Source organism: Lithobates pipiens, unplaced genomic scaffold (assembly GCF_037356315.1).
Source record: "Lithobates pipiens isolate NorthernLeopardFrog02 unplaced genomic scaffold, aLitPip1_a1.2 Scaffold_27, whole genome shotgun sequence".
NCBI lineage: Eukaryota > Metazoa > Chordata > Amphibia > Anura > Ranidae > Lithobates > Lithobates pipiens.
Window position 1 is genome coordinate 68,632,736 of NW_027507788.1, and position 20,611 is coordinate 68,653,346.

Sequence of the window (20,611 nt, forward strand, 5' to 3'; positions counted from 1 at the left end):
TCCACCCCCTTATCAGCAGATTTTATCACTAGATCTTCTGCATGTATGAGTTGGTCTAGTACCTTGATTTCAGAGGATGAAAGATTTTTTTCTTTAGAGTTGGAGGTGGAGTTGCAAAATTTCAACAGGTCTGCATAAACGACTCTATAGAAACTTTCAATGTATGGACCTTTTGGATTGTGTGGGAAAGATCGACTTGGGTTTTAAAGACGTGTGGACAATGGGAGGAGACAGAGCTAAATGCTGTTTAAGTATTCTCGATGTTAACTCATCATCGTTGGATATATCAAGATCAAAAAAAAAGAACCACAACAATTGCACAACCCGCAGCGGAAAGATTCAAAATGCTTTGCCCTCACAAAACTTTTTGGATTTATACTTTAGATGCACTTTCAGAGGGAGTATCAATGAGTCTATTGAGATTGCCACTGTTCTGTAGTTTTTTTTTTTTTTTTTTTTATATACTTTGTATTTTTTTTTTTATTATTTAGACGTGGCATCCCATACACTCTTTGCTGTATTCAATGATTCATAATAATTTATATTCATGTTATTTGATGATTTGTTATTGTTATTTATTATATTATTTTCCCCTTTTTTCTTTTTTCAATTAATAATTATTTATTCGCCCCTCTGTTGAAAATTTTATATTATATTTTTTTTATAATTTTTATATTAATTCATCCATATAGTAAGATATAGGTTTGTCTATATTCGTTTTTTTGCGTATGCATGGTCCTTTGTGTTCATGGATTGGCACATCTGAGAGTGGCATCAATTTAATATGGACGTGTTGTTTTTGGTATTCTTATTTATTGCTTGTACTTTAGCCTGAAGCGCTGCCGTGGGATGGACTGTCCTCTGGCGTGGTCCATTTTTCCTTTTTTGCTAAACCACTCCCCTTTTCTGTCATTATTTTAATGCTTCCCGCCCCATCCATCCTTAGCCTTGATGAAGGAGCGTGGACGCTACGTCATCGCGACCTGTACGCTTAGGAAATGCGTCGCTTACCAGTGACGTCATCTCCTCGTGCCTGTCCACAGCAGCGCTCCAAGTTTCGTTCTGAAAGCCGGCCCCTGTACATCTAAGCGGTGTGGTTTCTTTACATGGCTAAGCGTTTATTGTGATTGGACTGAGTGTATGACGGACCTGAGGATCTCTCTGATGGATTATACACAATTCTTTTAACCTACTACAAAATGTGAGTTGCTTATACAAGAAATGTGCTAATAAAACTGCTTTATATCTACACCCAGAGGCGCCCCTCTTTGTTTTTTGTTATAGAAATTTGGAACTCGATTTCAGTTCCCCCTTTGAGGCAGCCCTACTTGTGGAATTATTCCTCTAAATCCATCTTTATATTGGACTTTAGTAATATAGTGGTTTCGTGCCCTGTTATCAATGGACTTACCCCACAAAGAAACTGTTTTAAAACACTCAATATAGCGTGATTATATATATATATATATATATATAAATTATTACATTACTTTTGTTTGGTATACACAAGTTTTTTTTTTATTTATTTTTTTTCATTCATTTTATTGTTCTGTCAATTTCACCTTTACTTGTATATATGTCCTCTTATACCGACCCGTCTTAATAACAGATCTTGGTGCATAAACGACACCATCCTAGCACACCCAGAACACCGCCTTGAATTAGAATGGGCTCATAAGGATAACCGTATACCTAATTCTACAGATGAAACCTCCCCGCTGACCCTATGGGAGGCCCATAATCTGGTTATTAGAGGGACCTGCATCAGTCAGGCTTCACAAACGTTCTATACAAAATCGGCCGCGTTCCAAGATCACCCAACTCTGACCATTAGACAAGACCTGGACAAAGCCCAACTAGAACGCTATTTCCTATGGAATCGGCAGAGAAAACCCTGCGCAAATCCCGACACAAATTGTATACTAAGGCGAACAAACCAGTCACCCTTCAGAACGTGGACCATACCCACAAACCGGTACGCTTTAAACTCTCGCACAATACTTATTCCAGCAACCCCCTAAAAATACTACGTGAATTCAGCCATAAGCTAACTGACTTTTATATATGGCTTCCGGTACATTTGACCAGAAGAGATCCAAGAACCTTTTCTTTCAAATCAAACTCCCCACAATCTCAGCCGTTAATGACAAGAACCTGGATAAACCCAACACAGATGTTAAAAAATTTGCTGATCGCCTATGCTAGTCAGCTCTTAAAGGGTTTGTTAACCCCAAAAAATAAAAACAGATCCTGTTCCCTTACAGCATGTTATACAGTGTTTGTGCTGTGTCATTTGGACCCCTGTAACACCTAAAAATACCTGTCTGATCCTGCCTGGCTATACCCTCCTTTGTAAACTGGCCATGGTGTACCATGGCTGCTGAGCCCTGATACAGTGATTAGTTTACGTGCCTCCATTATCCACAGCCTGCTATCTTGTCTCCTCTCTGATCCTGTGTCCTCCTCTCTCCCTCCACCCCTCCCAGCCTGTCTGCTTGTGTCAGCGCCCGTCAAACCCAGTAACTCACCACTCTCTTCATATGTGACTGGTTCAAAACACGTTACGATCTACAATCTAACTATGAGCCCATGCTCTCCTTCCTCCAAAAACCCTTCATTTTAGCTGGCTTGGACATATCCATCCTCTTTCTTGACATGCTCTACAGCAGGCTTATTCCATGCCCACAAACTCATAAAAGGTGGCAAAATAATTCCATTCCCATCTCTGCGAGATGCATGGTATTCCAGCATCTGAACTGTTCCTCTATATTCAACTCACACTTTTTCACTCTCCAAATCCCATCTGACCCCGCTGCCCAGCAGTTTTCCACACCTGCAAATCTGCCCCTCACAGGAGAGGGCTCATCTCCGATCTATAGAAATTACTCTTAGAATCAACAAATGCTAATCCTCCACCATCCTGCATTGCTAAATGGGAGAGGGTCCTTGTTCTCATGCTACACCCTGTTGACTGGACCCACATATGGGTAGCCACGAAGTCGGCCTCACAAAACATTTATTGCAATAGAAACCAACTATAAAGTCCTCACCAGGTGGTAATTTGTCACTGCCAGGATATCTAAATATCTACCACAACACCCCTCCCAATGTTTCCAGGGCTATGATTCGCCACGTACACACTTAGTCTCTGAGGAAGAGGGTATCCCTTCTAAACACATCAGCCAGCAGTGGCACTGATGTCTTCTCCTTTGCTATCTGGAGACCGTCGGTTTTAGGACTGATTGACACAAATAGGTGGCTTATACAAGCGATATTTCTACACATGTTTGTGAGTAGTTTTTAACTTTTATTTTTATCAATAAATCTACCTGGGCTAATGCACAAGGCTGGTGCACCCTCTTTTCTTTACTCTTTTTTTTTTTTTTTTGTGAATATTTGGGTATCCCCCCATCTTGGAGGGCAGCTAGGCCAGAGTAACCATCCCTTGCATTATAGACCACCCGAACATCACAATTATGTGCAAGAGTGTTTGTTGCATAGATGGTGGGAATGCCCAGTAGTACAACCTTTCTGGTCTGACATCTTCTGCACCCTTTCCAAATTGTTTGACACACACATTGCTCCAGACCCCACACTGGCGTTCCTAAACCTAAAACCACGAACATTAAACAGTGACAGTTCAAATTAAGCCTCCAGGTTACAACGGCAGCTAAGCAAACACTAGCAAGAGCCTGGAAAACCCCCACCCTCTGTGTTCTAGAAGGATAAATTCCCTAAATATAAAAAACTGGAGTCCTTGGGTTGAACATTACTTGCAACCCAACTTTGACAATACTCTTTTACTTCCATAGAGGCTCTTGCATATGAGTGCGGAGCAACATACACAACACTCCCTAGATGACCCAGTCCCCCTGGAGTATGCTAGCCCCTCCCCCCCCTTTTTTTTCTTCTGGTCTCGATTCTCTGCCTTTTACACCTCTTCTCTGTACCTAATATCACTTCACATGTCTCTCTCCGCTCTTGCAGTTTCCATAACAATAATATATCTCAGACATGATCATTCCCCGGACGAACATCAACTGGCACTCGGGGCAAGACACAACCATCATATACCTTTTTTCAACCTCACTTCTGGCCTATACATATTGCTGTTCAAAACAAGTATGGGACTCAGTTTTTCTGGGAACGTCCCCATGACTGGAGTGTCATTGGCCCGATAAACCTTGACCATATATACTCTGAGGGAACTGCTCTCCATGTTGCACTATTGTCGAGAATGTTTTCTCTTTGGTTTAAAGAAGGATGATTGCACACACCTTTTTATGCCACAATGTTCTGACATGTTGATTGTACTGATGCCACAAATTGTCTTCAATAAAATGCTTGAACAAGGAAAGAAATAGGTAATCATTAACTGTTAGACTCTTTACTCAGTATTTTAATTGAAAATAGAGGCATTTCAAATTTAAAATATTTTTTTTCTGTGTAGGCACCTGAGCCCTTAAGTACACTGAAATCTATGGCTGAAAGAGCAGCTATTGCAACCAGTTTAGAAGATCCAGTGCCTGCTATCCATCTGGCCGAGCGAGGTAAAGAAAAATAGTTCTGCTCTACAAATATGCTTTTTTTTTTTATGTATTTCAATACAGTGATTCGTTAGTGTTTTGCAAAGCTTTTGTAAAGCCTATAAGGCCCCTTTCACATGGCAATCTGATCAGGTCTGCTTGTCCGTTTTTCAGGCAGACATGGTCAGATGGCCCATGTATTTCTGTGGACTGGCAGTTGTAAAGACCTGTGTAGTTTACACCTACCTACGTCCAATCTGATTTGCTAAAAAAAAAAAAAAAAAAAAAAACACAGAAGGGGATCAGTTCCCCTCTGTCAAGGAGGGTCAGAGGGCAACCGGGTTGTAAACGGACAGCCGGTCCATCTTCATAAACTGAGCAGGAACAAAACTGTAATTCGCCCGCTCTGCTCAACAGGGGAACAGCGGACCGATACCCTGCTGAGCAAAGCAGATTCCGTCCCTTGTAAAAGGAGCCCAAGAATGTGTGGTGCTGCTATTTTGAAGCAGTTGTGATAATGACAGTACAATCATATAATTGCAGTTCTAAAATAGACAATTTAAGTCCCCCTCCCCCTTTTATTTCTCCTTTTGCCCGCTCCCCCTCCCCCGGTTGACACAAATTAGCTCTAATGATGTATCTACCCATGATGGGTGTCGGACCCATATACAGTGCAGCTAACCCAATGCTCTCATGTATGCAACGCTGCCTTGGCCAGATTGGCCCACGTTATTTGATGTATCGTATGTATGCCTGCTATGTATGTTATCTTCTGTTTCCTTCTTTTGTTTTTGTTTTTTTGTTTTTTTTTTAATAAAGTTTTTCGATTAAAAAAAAATAGACAATTTATTTGTGAGACATAGACAAACACACAGATTTGAAATTCTTTAATTTATTCAGTGTTAATACAGAGACACAGCAGCTATTATCCAGAATCTTTTCCATGAAAATTGCTTAAAATTGTGACAATGCATAAATTAAACCTACCTTTTGAGCATAATGATTATTTGCACTTGTAGAAATCATCATCACTACAACTACAACACAGCCACCTTCCAGCCAACCCTCAACGCAGCTTACAGAAGTGAACATCCCCCTTTCTCTGGGTGTGTGTCCCTTGGGCCCTGTCCCACTCACCACAGATCAGCTTTACCAACAAGCAATGCAAGAAGCTGCATGGCATCATATGCCACACCCATCTGATTCAGAAAGAATACGGTAGGCTACATTTATTTTGTATTTTGTTTTGTTTTTCAATCTTTTATAATGGGGTTTACGTTCTTTTTTTTTTCTTTCTGTTAAGTAAGGGGCTGATGTCAAAACAGGAATAGAGGGGAAAATCTTCCAGTGAGGACACTAGTTCGGACCACCTGGGATTCCCTCGCTTCCTGTTTTGGCAATGGAACAGGAAGTGAGTTTAAATCTCCCCAATGGGAGACAGAGGGGGGGGGGGGGAGAAACATTATAACCCTCCCTTACTGTAATCAAAATGAAGACGAAAAGGACCTTACAAGATGTACAACAGCATTTGTAGTGTAAATGTTTGAGTTTATACACCCTCCAAGGCATTACAAATAATAAATATATTGTCCCAAACATGGAAACCATATTACTGTTAATAATCAAACACTATTTTTTTTTTCTATTGTTTCAGATTAGTCCAAGAAAAACTTTTAAATAGCTGTTGTGTAGCACCAAGGTTATAATCGGCCTTAACAGAACCTTTCATTGCATTTAATATCATTTAATTCATATACTACACAAAAGATTACAATAATAAAACAACAAAAATTGTCTAAGGCTGTGGCCTTCTCCTCGTCTAATATAGTTCTGTTGCATCAAACTATATTAGACTGGTCGATGCCAACTTAGTATTAGCTAGAGACTAAACAAAATTAAAGGGTCTAAGGTATTTTTCCCACTAGCCAACTCCCAAGTTGCACGATTTTCAGTGCAACTTTGGAGTCTGGCTTTGATAGGACTTTTTCACACTCTGGCATTGAAGCCGTGTCAATGTCGGATCAAAATAGTGCAGGAACCTATCTGAAGTCGCAGCGATTTCAGTAGTGTCAATTGGAACGGCTCTCATAGAGATACATGGCATTTCGCATCTTCTGCGACTTTGGGTCTCACAAGTCAGATTCTACGTCTCACAAGTGTGAAAGGAGCCTTTGTTGGGGTATCATTACATTTCCCTCTTAGAAATAAACAAATGGCTAGAACCAAAAAAACACATTGCCAAAAACACTACACCAATACGACCCGTTACACAAAACATGGCCATTGTTTTGTTGACTTATGAGTGCATGTCTATTACCAATATTAATGAGCTTATATCAATCAATAAATTAGTCATTTAAACCACGTGTATTTTCATTAAAGGACATCCATTATAAGTGGTCATAAATTCACCATGGTTGAAATGACATGCAAAATAATAATTATAAGCATCACATTTGTGTACAAGGATTACCGTATTTATGGGCGTATAACACGCGCCGGCATATAACACCCCAAGTTTAGGAGGGAGTGTTAAGGAAAAAAACGTTGCATTTAAATGCCCATCAATGCAGCCTTATCAGTGTCCGTCTGCAGCCATGCCCAGTGTCTGCAGACTTGCCCAAAATTACAGCATTATCCTTGAAATTTTTAGCGCCACTGAAATGGACAGAGCCGGATGTCCTGTGTATTTGACTCCTTTCGGATCATCTCGTAGTCCCGCCCCTTGGCCCGGCACCCATGGACACAATGGCAGGACGTAAAGGCTAGGAGGGGGGACTGGGCATTACTGTGAGCCGAGCCTAGCCGAGTACACAGTACACTTGGCTCGGTCTATTTTGGTGGAGCTCGTTCCCTCCTTCCCCTCAGACAGCAGGGAATCGGCGTAAAATCGGCAGCCACGTTTTTTCCCCTGATTTTAAGGGGGGGGGAAAAAAGTGTTATGCGCCGATAAATACGGTATATATCATATTCGTATCAATTTAACTACCTCCACCTCTTTTATTTAACCCCAACTCTACTGATGTTACAAACTCTTTAACTTCTAGGACTAGATCTGGCTCCTTTTAAAAACGTAAAAATCCTTAGCGTTATTTTCTAGAATGTTGCACTTAATTACAGCCCTGGCCAAAAGTTTGGAGAATGACGCAAATATTAATTTTCACAAAGCCTGCTGCTTCAGTGTTTTTAGATCTTTTTGTCTGATGTTACTATGGTATAATTACAAGCATTTCATAATTGTCCAAGGCTTTTATTAACAATAAAATTGTGTACAATGTCAATATTTGCAGTGTTGACCCTTCTTTTTCAAGACCTCTGCAATTCTCCCTGACATGCTGTCAATCAACTTCTGGGCCACATCCTGACTGATGGCAGTCCATTCTTGCATAATCAATGCTTGGAGTTTGTCAAAATTGGTGTTTTTCCTGCAGAGTAGTGGTTTCTTTGCTGCCCTTCTTGACACCAGACCATCCTCCAAAAGTCTTCTTCTCACTGTGCGTGCAGATGCACTCACGCCTACCCACCTGCTGCCATTCCCGAGCAAGCTCTGCACTTGTGGTGCCCTGATGCCGCAGCCGAATCAACTCTAAGAGACGGTCCTTGTGCTTGCTGGATTTTCTTGGGCGCCCTGAAGCCTTCTTAACAATTGAACCTCTCACCTTGAAGTTTTTGATAATCTTATAAATGGTTGCTTTAGGTGCAATGCTAGTAGCAGCAATATCCTTGCCTGTGAATTCCTTTGCAAATAAATGACTGCTCATGTTTCCTTGCAGGTAATCCATGGTTAACAGAGGAAGAACAATGATTTAAAACACCACCCTCCTTTTAAAGCTTCCCATCTGTTATTCTAACTCAGTCAGCATTTGAATGATTTTGAGCCTTGTCCTCGTAAACATTGACACCTGTGTTAACGACAGAATCGCTGACATTTCAGCTGGTCCTTTTGTGGCAGGGCTGAAATGCAGTGGAAATGTTTTTTTGGGGTTTAGGTTCATTTTCATAGCAAAGAGGGTCTTTTGCAATTTATCTGATCACGCTTCATAACATTCTGTGGTATATGCAAATTGCCATCATAAAAACTGAGGCAGCACACTTTGTGAACATTTATATTTGTGTAATTCTCAAAACTGTTGGCCAGGGCTGTACAATTGCCAATAAAGGGCAATACAAAGTTGTAATCATTCACTATTGTCCTATTGCTGTTAAGTTAAAATGCTCTTAGCTTGGTCACAAATCTAACCTGTTATAACATTACTGGTCAACTGACTTGTGATAATGACCGCCATTAGTGGAGTGCGTCACAGTTTTGTTGGTTGGTGCTTAAATTGTACTCCATACCTTCTTTTTTCCATGCCCAGTAGTACTGCAGTAATCGTAGTCTGAGCGCCAGCACAGGTCAAATTTTCACTCCTCCTAACAGCTGCGGTCTTCTGCTCATTATTTTCAAACCTCAAAAGAACAATGGTGTGAGCACCAGTGCAGGGCTACTCCTCGCCTAACACTGTCATCAGCACCTCTTTTCTAGATCTCAAAAAAATCTAAGTTTTGCATGGCTTACTGGGGGTCCGCTAAGCACACAGTTAGTGGAAACATTGGACCATCTACCCCCTTTGCTATATTTATCCAGTTTAAATTAAACTGCAGATTTTAAATGTTCATGCATGAGCTGCTTTATTTGTCAACAAATGAGCTTAGCTTGTTGGGCTTTCTTAAAGTGGAACTTGCAAGTGGGCATCCATAACCCCAGTATTTTTTTTTCAGCCGGCGGCTGGCTTTCTAATTGAAATTTTTTCTGGAACGCTTTCTGTAGGGGCTGGAGGGAACTGAGTCAGGTCGGCCGCTCTGTGCCAGATCACTTACCTAGTATGTGATCTGCCCTTTCCAAGTCTGGTGCGCGCACATATGCCACCGGCAACCTGCTCCCGCTGTGATCACACACAGCGGGAACCCATCAACAGGGAACCACAGAGTCGATGTTCGCCAGTACGCAGGCAGAACGGTTATCTGCCTATGTATCTGCAAGGCAGATTGTTGCTCTGTCAGTAGGGAAGGTATTGATCCTGTGTTTCTGCATAGCATAAGGAAAGCACAGACTAGACACACAGTTAACCCTTTGATCTCCCCTGATAACCCCTTCCTAGGGGTCAATTGTCATTAGTACAGTTACAGCATATTTTCTCTTATATTCACCGACTGACACAGCTTCTCTCTTAGCCATTGAGTTATGCCCACCACTAGGAGAATACTAGGCATTACTTATGTAACACTCATAACTTTCCAGTTCCGCCCAGGGGGTGGTCCCTTGGGCAACAACCTTCCAGCCTGCCATGACTTCATCCAGTTTTATTTTGCCTAGTGAAGGAGAAGGACCTAGGAACCCTGCGGACCCATTGGTCCGTGCTTTTCTGCAGAAGCTTGACTTTTTGCGCAAGATGCTGCCTGGGTCCTGTTTTTTCATGTCCCTGGAAGGTGTCTGTGAGGCCATGCTGGTGTCCTGTGCAGCGCTGTGCTCACCCCATTGTTTCTCCCTGTCCCTCATGGCTCTGGTATTCAGCAGCTATCTTAGGTGTGGGTAAGGGAAACCATGCTCTCCTGGTCTTCGGCGGCCATTTTCCTTGTGATTGTCCCTACACAGGACACCGGCGGCCATTTTCTTGAAGCCTGAACACGTTTTTCAGTGTGCTCTAACGGACATTTTTCCTGTGTTTTATGTCCTTATGCTGGGCGGCCATTTTCTTGAAGCCTGAGCACACTTCAGAGCGGTTTCAGTGCCATTTGCAGCTGCTTCCACTGACACAGCACTGCTTCCTCTGCACCTGGGAGCCAACAGAGACTACAGGCACTACCTGCTGGATAGCGCAGAACCTCTCAGGGTAGTGAGTCCTGCGGGAAAGAGCCCCTCAGCCTGCAGCAGTAAGGAGGTTGGGGCTGTCACTGTCCTAAGTCCCCTTCAGGTGGCAGACACGGTAGGGTCAGCATGGCTTCAGAACTGGTGTTTCTTCCCCCGAAATCCAGGAAATTGCAACCGGGTCGCCTGCGGACTGCGCAGTGCCCTTGGACACCCTGACGGCGGTCCTTCATTCGTTCATTGCCAAGATTGAGACGGCACGTGGGCAAAAGGGTGCAAAAAAGCGGCCCCTGCCCCTCGCCCTGTGGTTCTCTGGGGAGAGCTCTGATGCAGACGTGTGCCCTGCTGAGGCTGGTGACCCCTGCTCTGTCTTGTCAGACGACGCTGACCAGGACCGTTCGGACAGTGAGGATGAGTCCGGGTCCGTGCACGACAAAGCGCTTGTTGAATCACTTATCACAGCTGTGCGTGATACCCTGAAGATTGATGAGCCAGCAGATTGCGCTGCTGAGGTAGCAGTCCCGTTTGGGTCCCGTAAGCCAGTACTTTCACCTAGGGTATTCCCGTATCTGACTTATTTTGACAAGTTCATTTACAAGGAATGGGATTGCCCACAATGGACCTTTTCAGTTCCCCAAATCTATGGCGGTGTGTTACCCCTTTGAGGAGAGCCTTCTGAAAAAGTGGTTGGCTCCTCCAGTCGTGGACCCCCCAGTATCCAGGTTAAATAAAGTAACCCGGGGAGATGACTCCTGCATTTTAAGGATCCCACGGACAGGAAGGCCGAGGCAGTGGCTCGTTCCTTGTTTATGGTGGTGGGGTCCGCTGTGCGACCAGTACTTGTCGCACACACGGAGTGGGCAAAACTGTTGCACTGCAAATTAGGAGAGCAACAGGCTTCTCCTGTCTGTGTGGAACTAGCAGACCAACTAGTGCAAGGCCTGAAGTACATTTGTGACAGGGACCTGGATACTCTTCCTCTGTTATCCAGGGCTTCGATGTCAGCAGTGGTGCTGGGGCGCTTGATTTGGTTAAAATGCTGGTCTGCTGACCAGACTTCTAAGAAAGCCCTGACAGATCTTCCCTTCCTTGGCGACCAGCTTTTCGGAGCCTCGTTGGATAACATTAAAAATGCCACCGGTGGTACAAGTACCCTACTCCCACAGGCCAGGAAGGCTAAGGAGCCACGCCGTAGTCAATGGCCCTCTTTTTCCGCTCACAAATGGCTTTTTTGTCCACCCAGTGCTTCGGCTAAACGTCCCCAGCCCAACAGGATGACCTTGGAAGGACGAAAAACGTCCCTGGAACCACAAGCCTGCAAACAAAAGTGCTACCACATGACAGTTTGCCCCCACCTATGTCTCGGGTGGGGGGTCGCCTTCGGGAGTTTGCAGCCCAGTGGTCCCCTCGACTATCCAACCAATGGGTCTGCGATCTGATTTCCTCAGGCTATAAGACAGAGTTTCTCTCTTGGCCGCCAAACAGATTCTTTCTATCCAGCATAACCGTATCCCCAGCTTGCCGGGAGGCTCTCCTGGGGGCAGTAAGGGACCTGCTGAGTCGCTGGGTGGTTGTACCGGTTCCGGAATCGGAATGTTTCCAGGGATTCTACTCAAATCTGTTTATAGTTCCCAAGAAGTTAAGGGTACATCCAATCTTGGACCTAAAGACCTCAATCACTTTGTGAAAGTACAGAGGTTCAGAATGGAATCGGTTCGCTCAGTAGTCGCTGCACCCCATCAAGGGGACTCCTTGGCGTCCTTGGACATCCAGGATACTTACCTGCACATGTCCATATGCCTCCGGCATCAAAAGTTTCTGCGATTTGCAGTCGGGGAAGCCCACTACCAGTTGCTCTTCATTTTGGTCTGGCATCAGCCCGAGTTTTTTAAGGTATTTGCTCCAGTTTTGTCATTACTTCGACAACGTGGGATCGCGATCGTGGGATACCTAGACAATCTCCTCCTGAGAGCATCTTCTGCCTCAGAGTTAGAGGGGGATGTGGTGATCACCATGCAGACCCTGCAATAATTTGGGTGGCTGTTGAACCTAAAGAAGTCGATTGCTTCGATCCAGCGCCTGGAGTACCTGGGCTTGCTGCTGGACTCCAGGGAAGCAAGAGTTTTTCTCCCTTCAGACAAGCTGCAGACTCTAAGATCCGCTGTAAAACTGCTGATGAACTGCAGGTGGTCGTCGCTCCGCTTCTGCATGCGAGTCCTTGGACTCATGGTAGCCTCCTTCAAGGCAGTACCATATGCCCAGTTCCACACGAGAGTCCTGCAGAAGGAGATATTGACGAAATAGGACAAATCTCAGTTGTCCCTGGATCGACAGACCCAGGTGAGCCAGTCAGACTCCCTGACCTGGTGGCTGAGGTCCCCGGTGATTCAGTCCGGGAAGTAGTTCCTACCTCTGAAGTGGACAGTGATCACAACGGACGCCAGCCTATCCGGCTGGGGTTGAGTGATGGGGGTTCAGTCGGCTCAGGCCTCTGGTCGATGGAGGAATCCAAGTTGCCGATCAATCTACTCAAGCTAAGAGGGATCAGGCTGTGCCTCTCCACATGGTCGATGAGACTACAAGGGCGTCCGATCAGGATCCAGTCAGACAACACCACGGCTGTGGCATACATCAATCACATCAATACCAGACATGGATCTTCTGGCCTCCCGTCTCAATCGGAAGGTGCCAAGATTCGTGTCCAGGACAAGAGATCCGTGGGCAGGCGCGCTGGTGGCTCAGTGGGATCAGTACCAGCTGATCTATGCCTTTCCTCCACTGAAACTGTTACCATGTCTGCTCCGCAGAGTGGAGGTCGAGGGGATCCCAGTGATTCTGGTCGCCCCAGGTTGGCCTCGGCGTCCTTGGTACACAGACCTAGTGCACCTGGTGGCAAGCGCCCCATGGTCACTGCCATTACGAGAGGACCTTCTGTCTCAAGGTCCAATTCTCCATCCTGCTTTAACGGCATAGCTATTGAGAGCCAGGTGATGAGGAATCAGGGTCTTTCACTCAGTGATCCCAACTATGTTGAGGGCACAAATCTTCTTCTCGGAAGATATAGCATTGTACCTGGAAGGCTTACATCTCCATGTGTGAGGAGAAAGGATGGCATCCGCACTCCTTTTCTATATCCAGGATCCTGCTGTTTCTTCAGCAAGGAGTAGACCAGAAATTGGTGTTAAGCACCATTAAGGGGCAAATATCAGCCTTGGCTGTCTTTTTTTTTTTTTTTTTTTTTTTTTTTCAGCGACCCCTGGCGTCTCACTCATTAGTGAGTACCTTTTGTTCAGAGGGTGTGACATGTAGTCCCTCCGGAGCATCCACCGTTACCCCAGTGGGATCTGAACCTGGTGTTATCGGCGCTTCAAAAACCGCCATTTGAAAATAGCAGGGAGATACCCCTGTTGACTCTATCCCAGAAAGTGGTCTTTCTAGTGGCCATCACATCTGCCAGGAGGGTTTTGGAACTGGCGGCTTTGTCATGTAAGTCGCCCTATCTGGTTATCCACAAGGATAAGGTGGTGCGTCTTCAACCGTCTTTTCTGCCGAACGTGGTCTCGGCTTTTTATATCAATTAAGACATTGTGTTACCATCTCTGTGTCCTAAGCCAAAACACCCTAAGGAAGTGGCCCTTCACGCTCTGGACATGGTTCGGGCTCTAAAGGTGTATTTGTCTGCCACGGCTCCCTTTCAGAAGTCAGGCTTGCTGTTTGTTTCTGTGGCTGGTCCAAATAAAGGCATGGCGGTCTCGTCGGCCACCATTTCCAGGTGGATCAGATAGGTTGTAGTGCAAGCCTACATCTTGAAGGGACAGGTGCCCCCCTTTCCGGTCACGGCCCACTCCACAAGGGCAATCGGAATGTCTTGGGCCTTCCGACTCAAATCGTCTGTTACTCAGGTGTGTAAAGTGGCAACCTGGTCGTCTGTCCACACATTTACCAAGTTCTACAAGGTAGATGTCAGTGCATCGGCTGATGCCTGTTTTGGGCGCAAAGTTTTGCAGGCGGCCGTATAGTTGTAATTGAATATGCAATATATATTTTCTTTTTTCCTGGTTTTTCATTAAAAAGGCAGTACCGTTAATGCGCTGGAAGAAGATGGACGCTCCGGACTACAGGTGACAGCGGTGACATCGCTGGCTCCTGTGTCAGGTAAGTGACACATAATGGGCTACTATGCGATGCATAGTAGCCCATAATGCTTTACCTTTGCAGGGAGACAAAGGAAGTAAACCCATTAGGGTTTACTTCCTCTTTAATGGGATTACGTTTTTACCAAAAATATGTAGCAGAATACATATTGGTCTAAATTTATGATTTTTTTTTTTTCAGTTTTCTTTATTGGGTATGTTTTATAGCAGTCAAAAAAATTTTTTTTTTTTTGTTTTTCAAAATTATCGGTCTTTTTTTGTTTTATAGGTAATCAAATACCACCAAAAGAAAAGCTCTATTTCTGCGAAAAAGGACATTTATTTGAGTACAGTGTTGCATGACCACGCAATTGTCAGTAAGTTCACCTTTACAAAGAAAATCTGTAAGGTGAACTTACAGAGGGCCCCCTTTCTCACCCAAATCCCCCCCAGTCCCGCTGACCATTTTGAGCCCCAGTATAGCCGCAGCAGGGCTCCAGGGCTTAGAAATCCCCACAGCTGAATCTCCAAAACATAGTCAGGAGGGACCATCAGAACCCACGTAGCCTGTGTTGTCAGCGGGGAAAAAGTTCTGTGAATGCCGAGGGGACCCCTGAGGATGCTATACCGGGACTCAGAACGGGAGATCGCTATTGCAACAGGTCAGTGGGGCTGGGAGGGATGGGGAAGGAGGTCCTGTGCCAGTTCACCTTACAGATTTTTCTGTAAAGGTGAACTTACACTTTAACGCAGTGCCATATTGCAAAAAAAAATGGCCTGGTCATAAAGGGGGGTACATTTTCCAGAGGTTAAGTGGTTAAAGCAAAAGATCAAAAATTTCCTTCCAGGATGGCAGCACATGAGAGATAGGCTCCTCCCTACAGAAAACGCAATCCGTTCACAGCTGTTTAAAAGGCCCCACCTTACCCCTTGTCCTCAGTAGTGATTGTGTTTCTCCCACAGCAAATTATTTTTTTTTTTTTTCCTCTGACCAGAAGACTAAGAGTCAGATGATACCCCTGTGAGCCAGGTTTAGGAATGCCAGTGAGTGCTGCACTAATCTGCCACCTCAGAGCTTTTCACAGGTCGCCCCCACAGCATTGTGCAGGCTGTTTGGGTGTAGCAGAGATCGCCCGCCGTTGCACGCCACTGGGTCTCCCCCTGTCTTCCCCTCTGTGCAGACGCCATTTTTCTGGAGTTCAGATGGTGTAATGATAGGGGAGGACCTCACGCAGGGAGGACTCAAGTCCAGTCAGGGCGATTAGAGGGTGGAGCAAGCCCAACGTTACCCAGGAAGTGAGTTTAAATCGTGGAGGAGATGCTGGACCTGCGTGGCTGCGGAGGTTGAAGGATTCCTGTTTACACCAGGACTCGGCAAGCTGCAAGGAGCTGAAAGTCTGCCATGACCCACCTCATGGATAAAGAGGATGGAAAGCCAGCACAGGTGGCTGCAGGCAAGAGCAAGTCGGAGCCGGGTAAGTGCCTTTTACCTATTATGGGGGCTTACACCAGGCTAGCCCATAGTTGTCCCTGGTAAACCCCCATGTTCTAACCTCTGAGGATAGGGTCCTGCAGCCATGTTAAAGGGGACAGGAAGAGTGTCTGCTGATTGTTTCCTCTTCTCTTGCATATTCCCTAAGCAGAGCTCAGGAGGTCTCTGATAAAATGCTTTCTACATCTGCTAGCACTAGTGCCTCTAAAAAGTGCAGTAATTGTCTAAATCTCACACCAAGCCTTTTTATTATTGGTGTATTAACAAACTGGCTGGGAAAGAGGCTTCAGGATTAATGAAAGATTTCCTTAAAAATGTGGAGGCGGAAATAATGGAGACTATTCAGTCTTTCCACACCTCTGCAGCCACCTCCCAGGTAATAGTCTTACTATAGTCTAAGTATCTTTCTGCCTCTATCTCAGGGACTTCCCTCTGCTCAGGCCAGGGAGGCAAAAGAGATGGAGGATACAGAAAGCCAGGCAAAATCTGAGCCCATTTTAGAAGAGGAGGCTGATCCAGGTCTCGATAGTGATGTGGAAGATATAAGGCTAAACAGACATCTCTTTGGCTTGGAGGACTTGGAGGGACTCATTCTGGCTATCTATGCCACTGAAGAGATCCCTAAACCAGCTAAAGAAACCTCTGCACAAGATAAGATGTACAGGGAGTTGAAAAACCAGGCAAGGGTATTTCTCCTACACCAATCCTTGAAGGATTTAGTCCTCCAAGAATGGGAGTTTCCTGAAAGGAGTCTGGTCAAAACCAAGACATGGAAAAGAAGGTTACCCTTCAAAGAGGAGGAGGCAGAAAAATGTCTAAAGATCTGTAAGTCTGACTTCTCTAAGGATGCAGTGAACATCCGGGAGGCTATGGATTGCAGATCGGAGTCCATGTTGAAAAAAGCATGGGAGGCAAATTCCCCTGCTATGGCCCCAGCCTTAGCAGCAACCTGCATTGCCAGGAACGCCTCTCTCAGGGTAATAAATCTTAAAAGGTTCTGGATTCTCTTTCAGTAATATGAAAGGCTGTAGCTTTCCTGGCAGATGCGGGTGTGGATTCAGTGAAAGCCTCAGCCAAAACAGGTGCCCTGATTAACTCGGCCAGGAGGGTCATATGTGTTAAAGCCTAGGAAGGCGATCTCACCTCAATGACCAAACTGTGTTGTCTCCCCTTTGACGGGTCCTTAATGTTTGGGCCAGGCTTGGATAAGGTATTGACCAGGTCTTTAGAAAAAGGGAAGACATTTCCTGTCAAACCCAGATGGAAAAGGTACAGAATTTTTTTTTGAGGCCCCTGAAGACAAAGTCAGCAAAAATCCAAGAAAGAACTCAACAGAAGGTGGGAGTATGGTAGAGGTAGGCAAAAAGTTAACTTGCTCTTTCCCTCTACAGGCCAAAGCACCAGAGAGTCCAAGTGATGCCAAAATCAAGGTAGCGGACAGGCGGTCTCATTTCTTCTCCCAGTGGTGGAAAATTTCAGACAGTCCATACATTACATAGTTGCATAGTCAGGTTGAAAAAAGACACAAGTCCATCCAGTTCAACCACAAAACCACATTATCAATTTGTATCAGAAAAGGTTACCACCTGGAGTTTTCATCAAAGTCCCTGCCTATGATTACGCTAACGCATCCTCCCAAGGATGCATTAAAATAGAAGGCCCTATTATAAGGCATTCAGGAATTGGTGGAACAAGTGGTAGTTCCAGTACCAAAAAAAGCAATACCAAGGCTTCTACTAGCACATTTTTGCGGTACCCATGCCTTCAGGGAAGTATCACCTTATCATAAATCTCAGGAACTTAAACACATTTTTTCCATAGGTTTTCCATGAAGAGTATTTAAGAGGAAGCAAACCCTCTCTTTAAAAAAAAAAAAAAAAAAAACCCTGCAGGACAAAGGCATAATAAGCTAGTATGCATAGCATACTAGCTCATTATGAATTACTTACCTGAGATCGAAGCCCCCGAAGCGACCCTCGTTCACCTCCTCTGTCGCTGACATCTTGTCTCTGTGTGTCTTACAGGTATTGCTGCTCCGGCTCTGTGACTGGCCGGAGCAGCGATGACGTCACTCCCGAGCATGCGCGCTAGTACCGCCACTAACGGCACCATCGCTGCTCAGTGCGCTTGCGCCCGATGTCTCTGGCTCAAAATGTTTTCCTCCCAAGGGAAAAAGGTGGAGAAAATAGTCACAGCTGTCAGAAGGCTGATATTAGCCCCCCTGTGTTCCAGGAGGGAGATCCTCTGGGTCCTGGTACTCATGTCAGCCAGCGTTCCAGCTGTGGTTTGGGCACAACTGCACTCAAGAGACCTTCAATTATTCTATGTTTCCTCTTGGACAAAAGGAACAAATCTCTAAACGAAAGTCTAATCATCACTTCTCAGGTAAAATCCTCCCTGAAGTGATGGCCGGTCCAAGCAGTCTGGAAAAACAGTCCCAGGGTTGGGTAGCTCACTTAGGAAAAGCAAAGGCTCAGGGAACCTGGGATAAAGGAGTTGCCAGGACCTCTTCCAATCTCAGGGACCTCAAATGTTTAGATGTCAGGAGATACCCTCTGTAGATAAGCGAGGAGGCAAAATAATTTAGGGGGGGGGGGATGTTTAGATGTCAGGAGATGCCTCCTCGCTTATCTACAGAGGGTAAAAGAATTTAGGAGATCTAATCACCTTTTAATCCTCTTCTCTGGACCAAGGAAGGGACTTCAAGCTTCAAAATTTTCAGTTTCCATGTGGATAAGGCAACCCATTTCAGTAGCATATGAAAGCTCAGGTATACCTGCACCAGCAAAGTTGAAGGTGCATTCAATTAGAGCCCTGGCAACCTCCTGGGCTAAAAAATCATGAGCCTCCTGGGAGCAAATTCGTAGCGCAGCCACCTGGTCCAGCCAAGACACCTTTCTGAAGCACTACTGAGTGCAGGTCCTTTTGCAGTAAGACCTAGCCTTTTGTCGAAAAATGCTACAGGCAATGGTCCCACCCTAAGGTAGGCCTGCGGATCACTTGATTATCCTCTGATGTGTTGCCGTCCTGGAAGGTGAGATGAGAAAACAGACGGTTAGACTTACCGGTAACGGTGTTGCTACAAACTTTCCAGGACGGCAGTCCTACTTCCCGCCCTATTAAGGGTGGAGGCAAATGTATATAATGGTAAGTGCCTTAATGTGTGAATCGGTTGGGAGAATTACTCTACAACTGAGGACACACATGTTGCCATCCTGGAAGGTTCATAGAAACACTTTTTGCTTTTAAAGGTAAAGAGATCTGGTGTCCTTTTTGAACCCAGATCTCGCCATAAAGAGGACCTGTCATCCTTATTTATATTACAAGGGATGTTTAAATTCCTTGTAATAAAACTAAAAGTGATAAAAAAAAGACAGTGGATAAGATAAAGATAAGATAAAAAAATAACAAAAAGAAAAAAAATGTAAGCATCCCTCCGTGCTCACGCAGAAACGAACGCATACATAAGTTGCGAACACATATGTAAACCATGTTCACACCACACGAGCAATAATTCTAGCAATAGACCAAGTAAGTCTAAGCCAATAACCTGTGAAAAATGTAAAGCGTCGTCTATGGAGATATTTATTTACTCAGTGTAACATCATCTTTCATATTTTAGAAAAAAATAGGGCAAAAAAATATATATATATTTTTTAATTCATTAAAAAAAATTTCCCAAAAATTGTTTGAAAACCTGCTGTGCAAATACAGTGTGACTTAGAAAATTGCAATGATCATTTTATTCCCTAGAGTCTCTGATATCTATCTCTAGGTATATACAGTGTGTGTGAGATTGTGTGTGTGTGTGTGTGTGTATATATATATATATATATTAAAAAATGTGTGTGTGTTTGGGGGGGGGGGGGGTATAAGCAATTCTCTAGTAACAAAAATACTGCTATAACCGTATGAACAAAAAGTGCCAGAAAGGGCTTGGTCTTGAAGTGGTTAAACAGTATAGGCACTTATTTTTCATGTCTTGCATACCTATACCTGCAAAAGGGGCCAGCCTGAAGTGATCTAGCAAGACATAATTTTCTGACTAAAGTTCCACTTTAGACATAGATGGGTAGTTCTGGTTATTTGGTTGATGAACAGTATACTCAAAACCTACTGAAATGTTTTCTAATTGTATAATCCACATTCTTCTTATTGAAAACGATATGCTTCACACGTTTTTATTGTCTGAATGTATTTGTAATATATGAACAAATATAAGCTGTGCATACTTCACTTCTAAAAAAAACAATCACATCTGTCAGGGGTTATACTACAGCTCCCTTGGGATATTAACTTGGTTCTCTCTGTCTTGCAAAGTGGCTCACCCTGTGAACCCAACAAGGATATCCCTCTAGATGACCCCACAGTTAGCATCTCTTATAGAGAACCATTCCTCATTCTTCACAAGCTAGTCCTCAGTCCATTTTTCCTAAGGGGGTATTTCGCTTTAGACATAGGGGTCAATTCACTAACGTTTACCACATGCAATAACGTGGTCATGTGACTCATTTGCATGTATTATCGCATGCAGTGAATTAAAGTGGAGGGCCATCTTAAAAACTGCTAGGCAGTCTTCCTAATCTGCCTCTTCCTACTCCGTGGTGGTCTT

The 20,611-nt window shown here is 44.5% G+C and overlaps 1 protein-coding gene across 2 annotated transcripts in view; it reads left to right on the forward strand.

The window, feature by feature from the left end:
* CNOT3 (CCR4-NOT transcription complex subunit 3) overlaps positions 1-20,611 on the forward strand; it is a 292,476-nt gene that overhangs the window by 163,019 nt on the left and 108,846 nt on the right. The window contains exons 7-9 of one of the 2 annotated variants that reach the window (XM_077457070.1): positions 4,451-4,550; positions 5,546-5,744; positions 6,181-7,809. In XM_077457070.1, the coding sequence (XP_077313196.1) occupies positions 4,451-4,550; positions 5,546-5,744; positions 6,181-6,232 (351 nt within the window). In that variant the 3' untranslated portion in view covers positions 6,233-7,809. Of the gene's footprint in view, positions 1-4,450; positions 4,551-5,545; positions 5,745-6,180; positions 7,810-20,611 lie in introns of those variants that run through there. The other variant, XM_077457069.1, reaches the window with a different exon arrangement.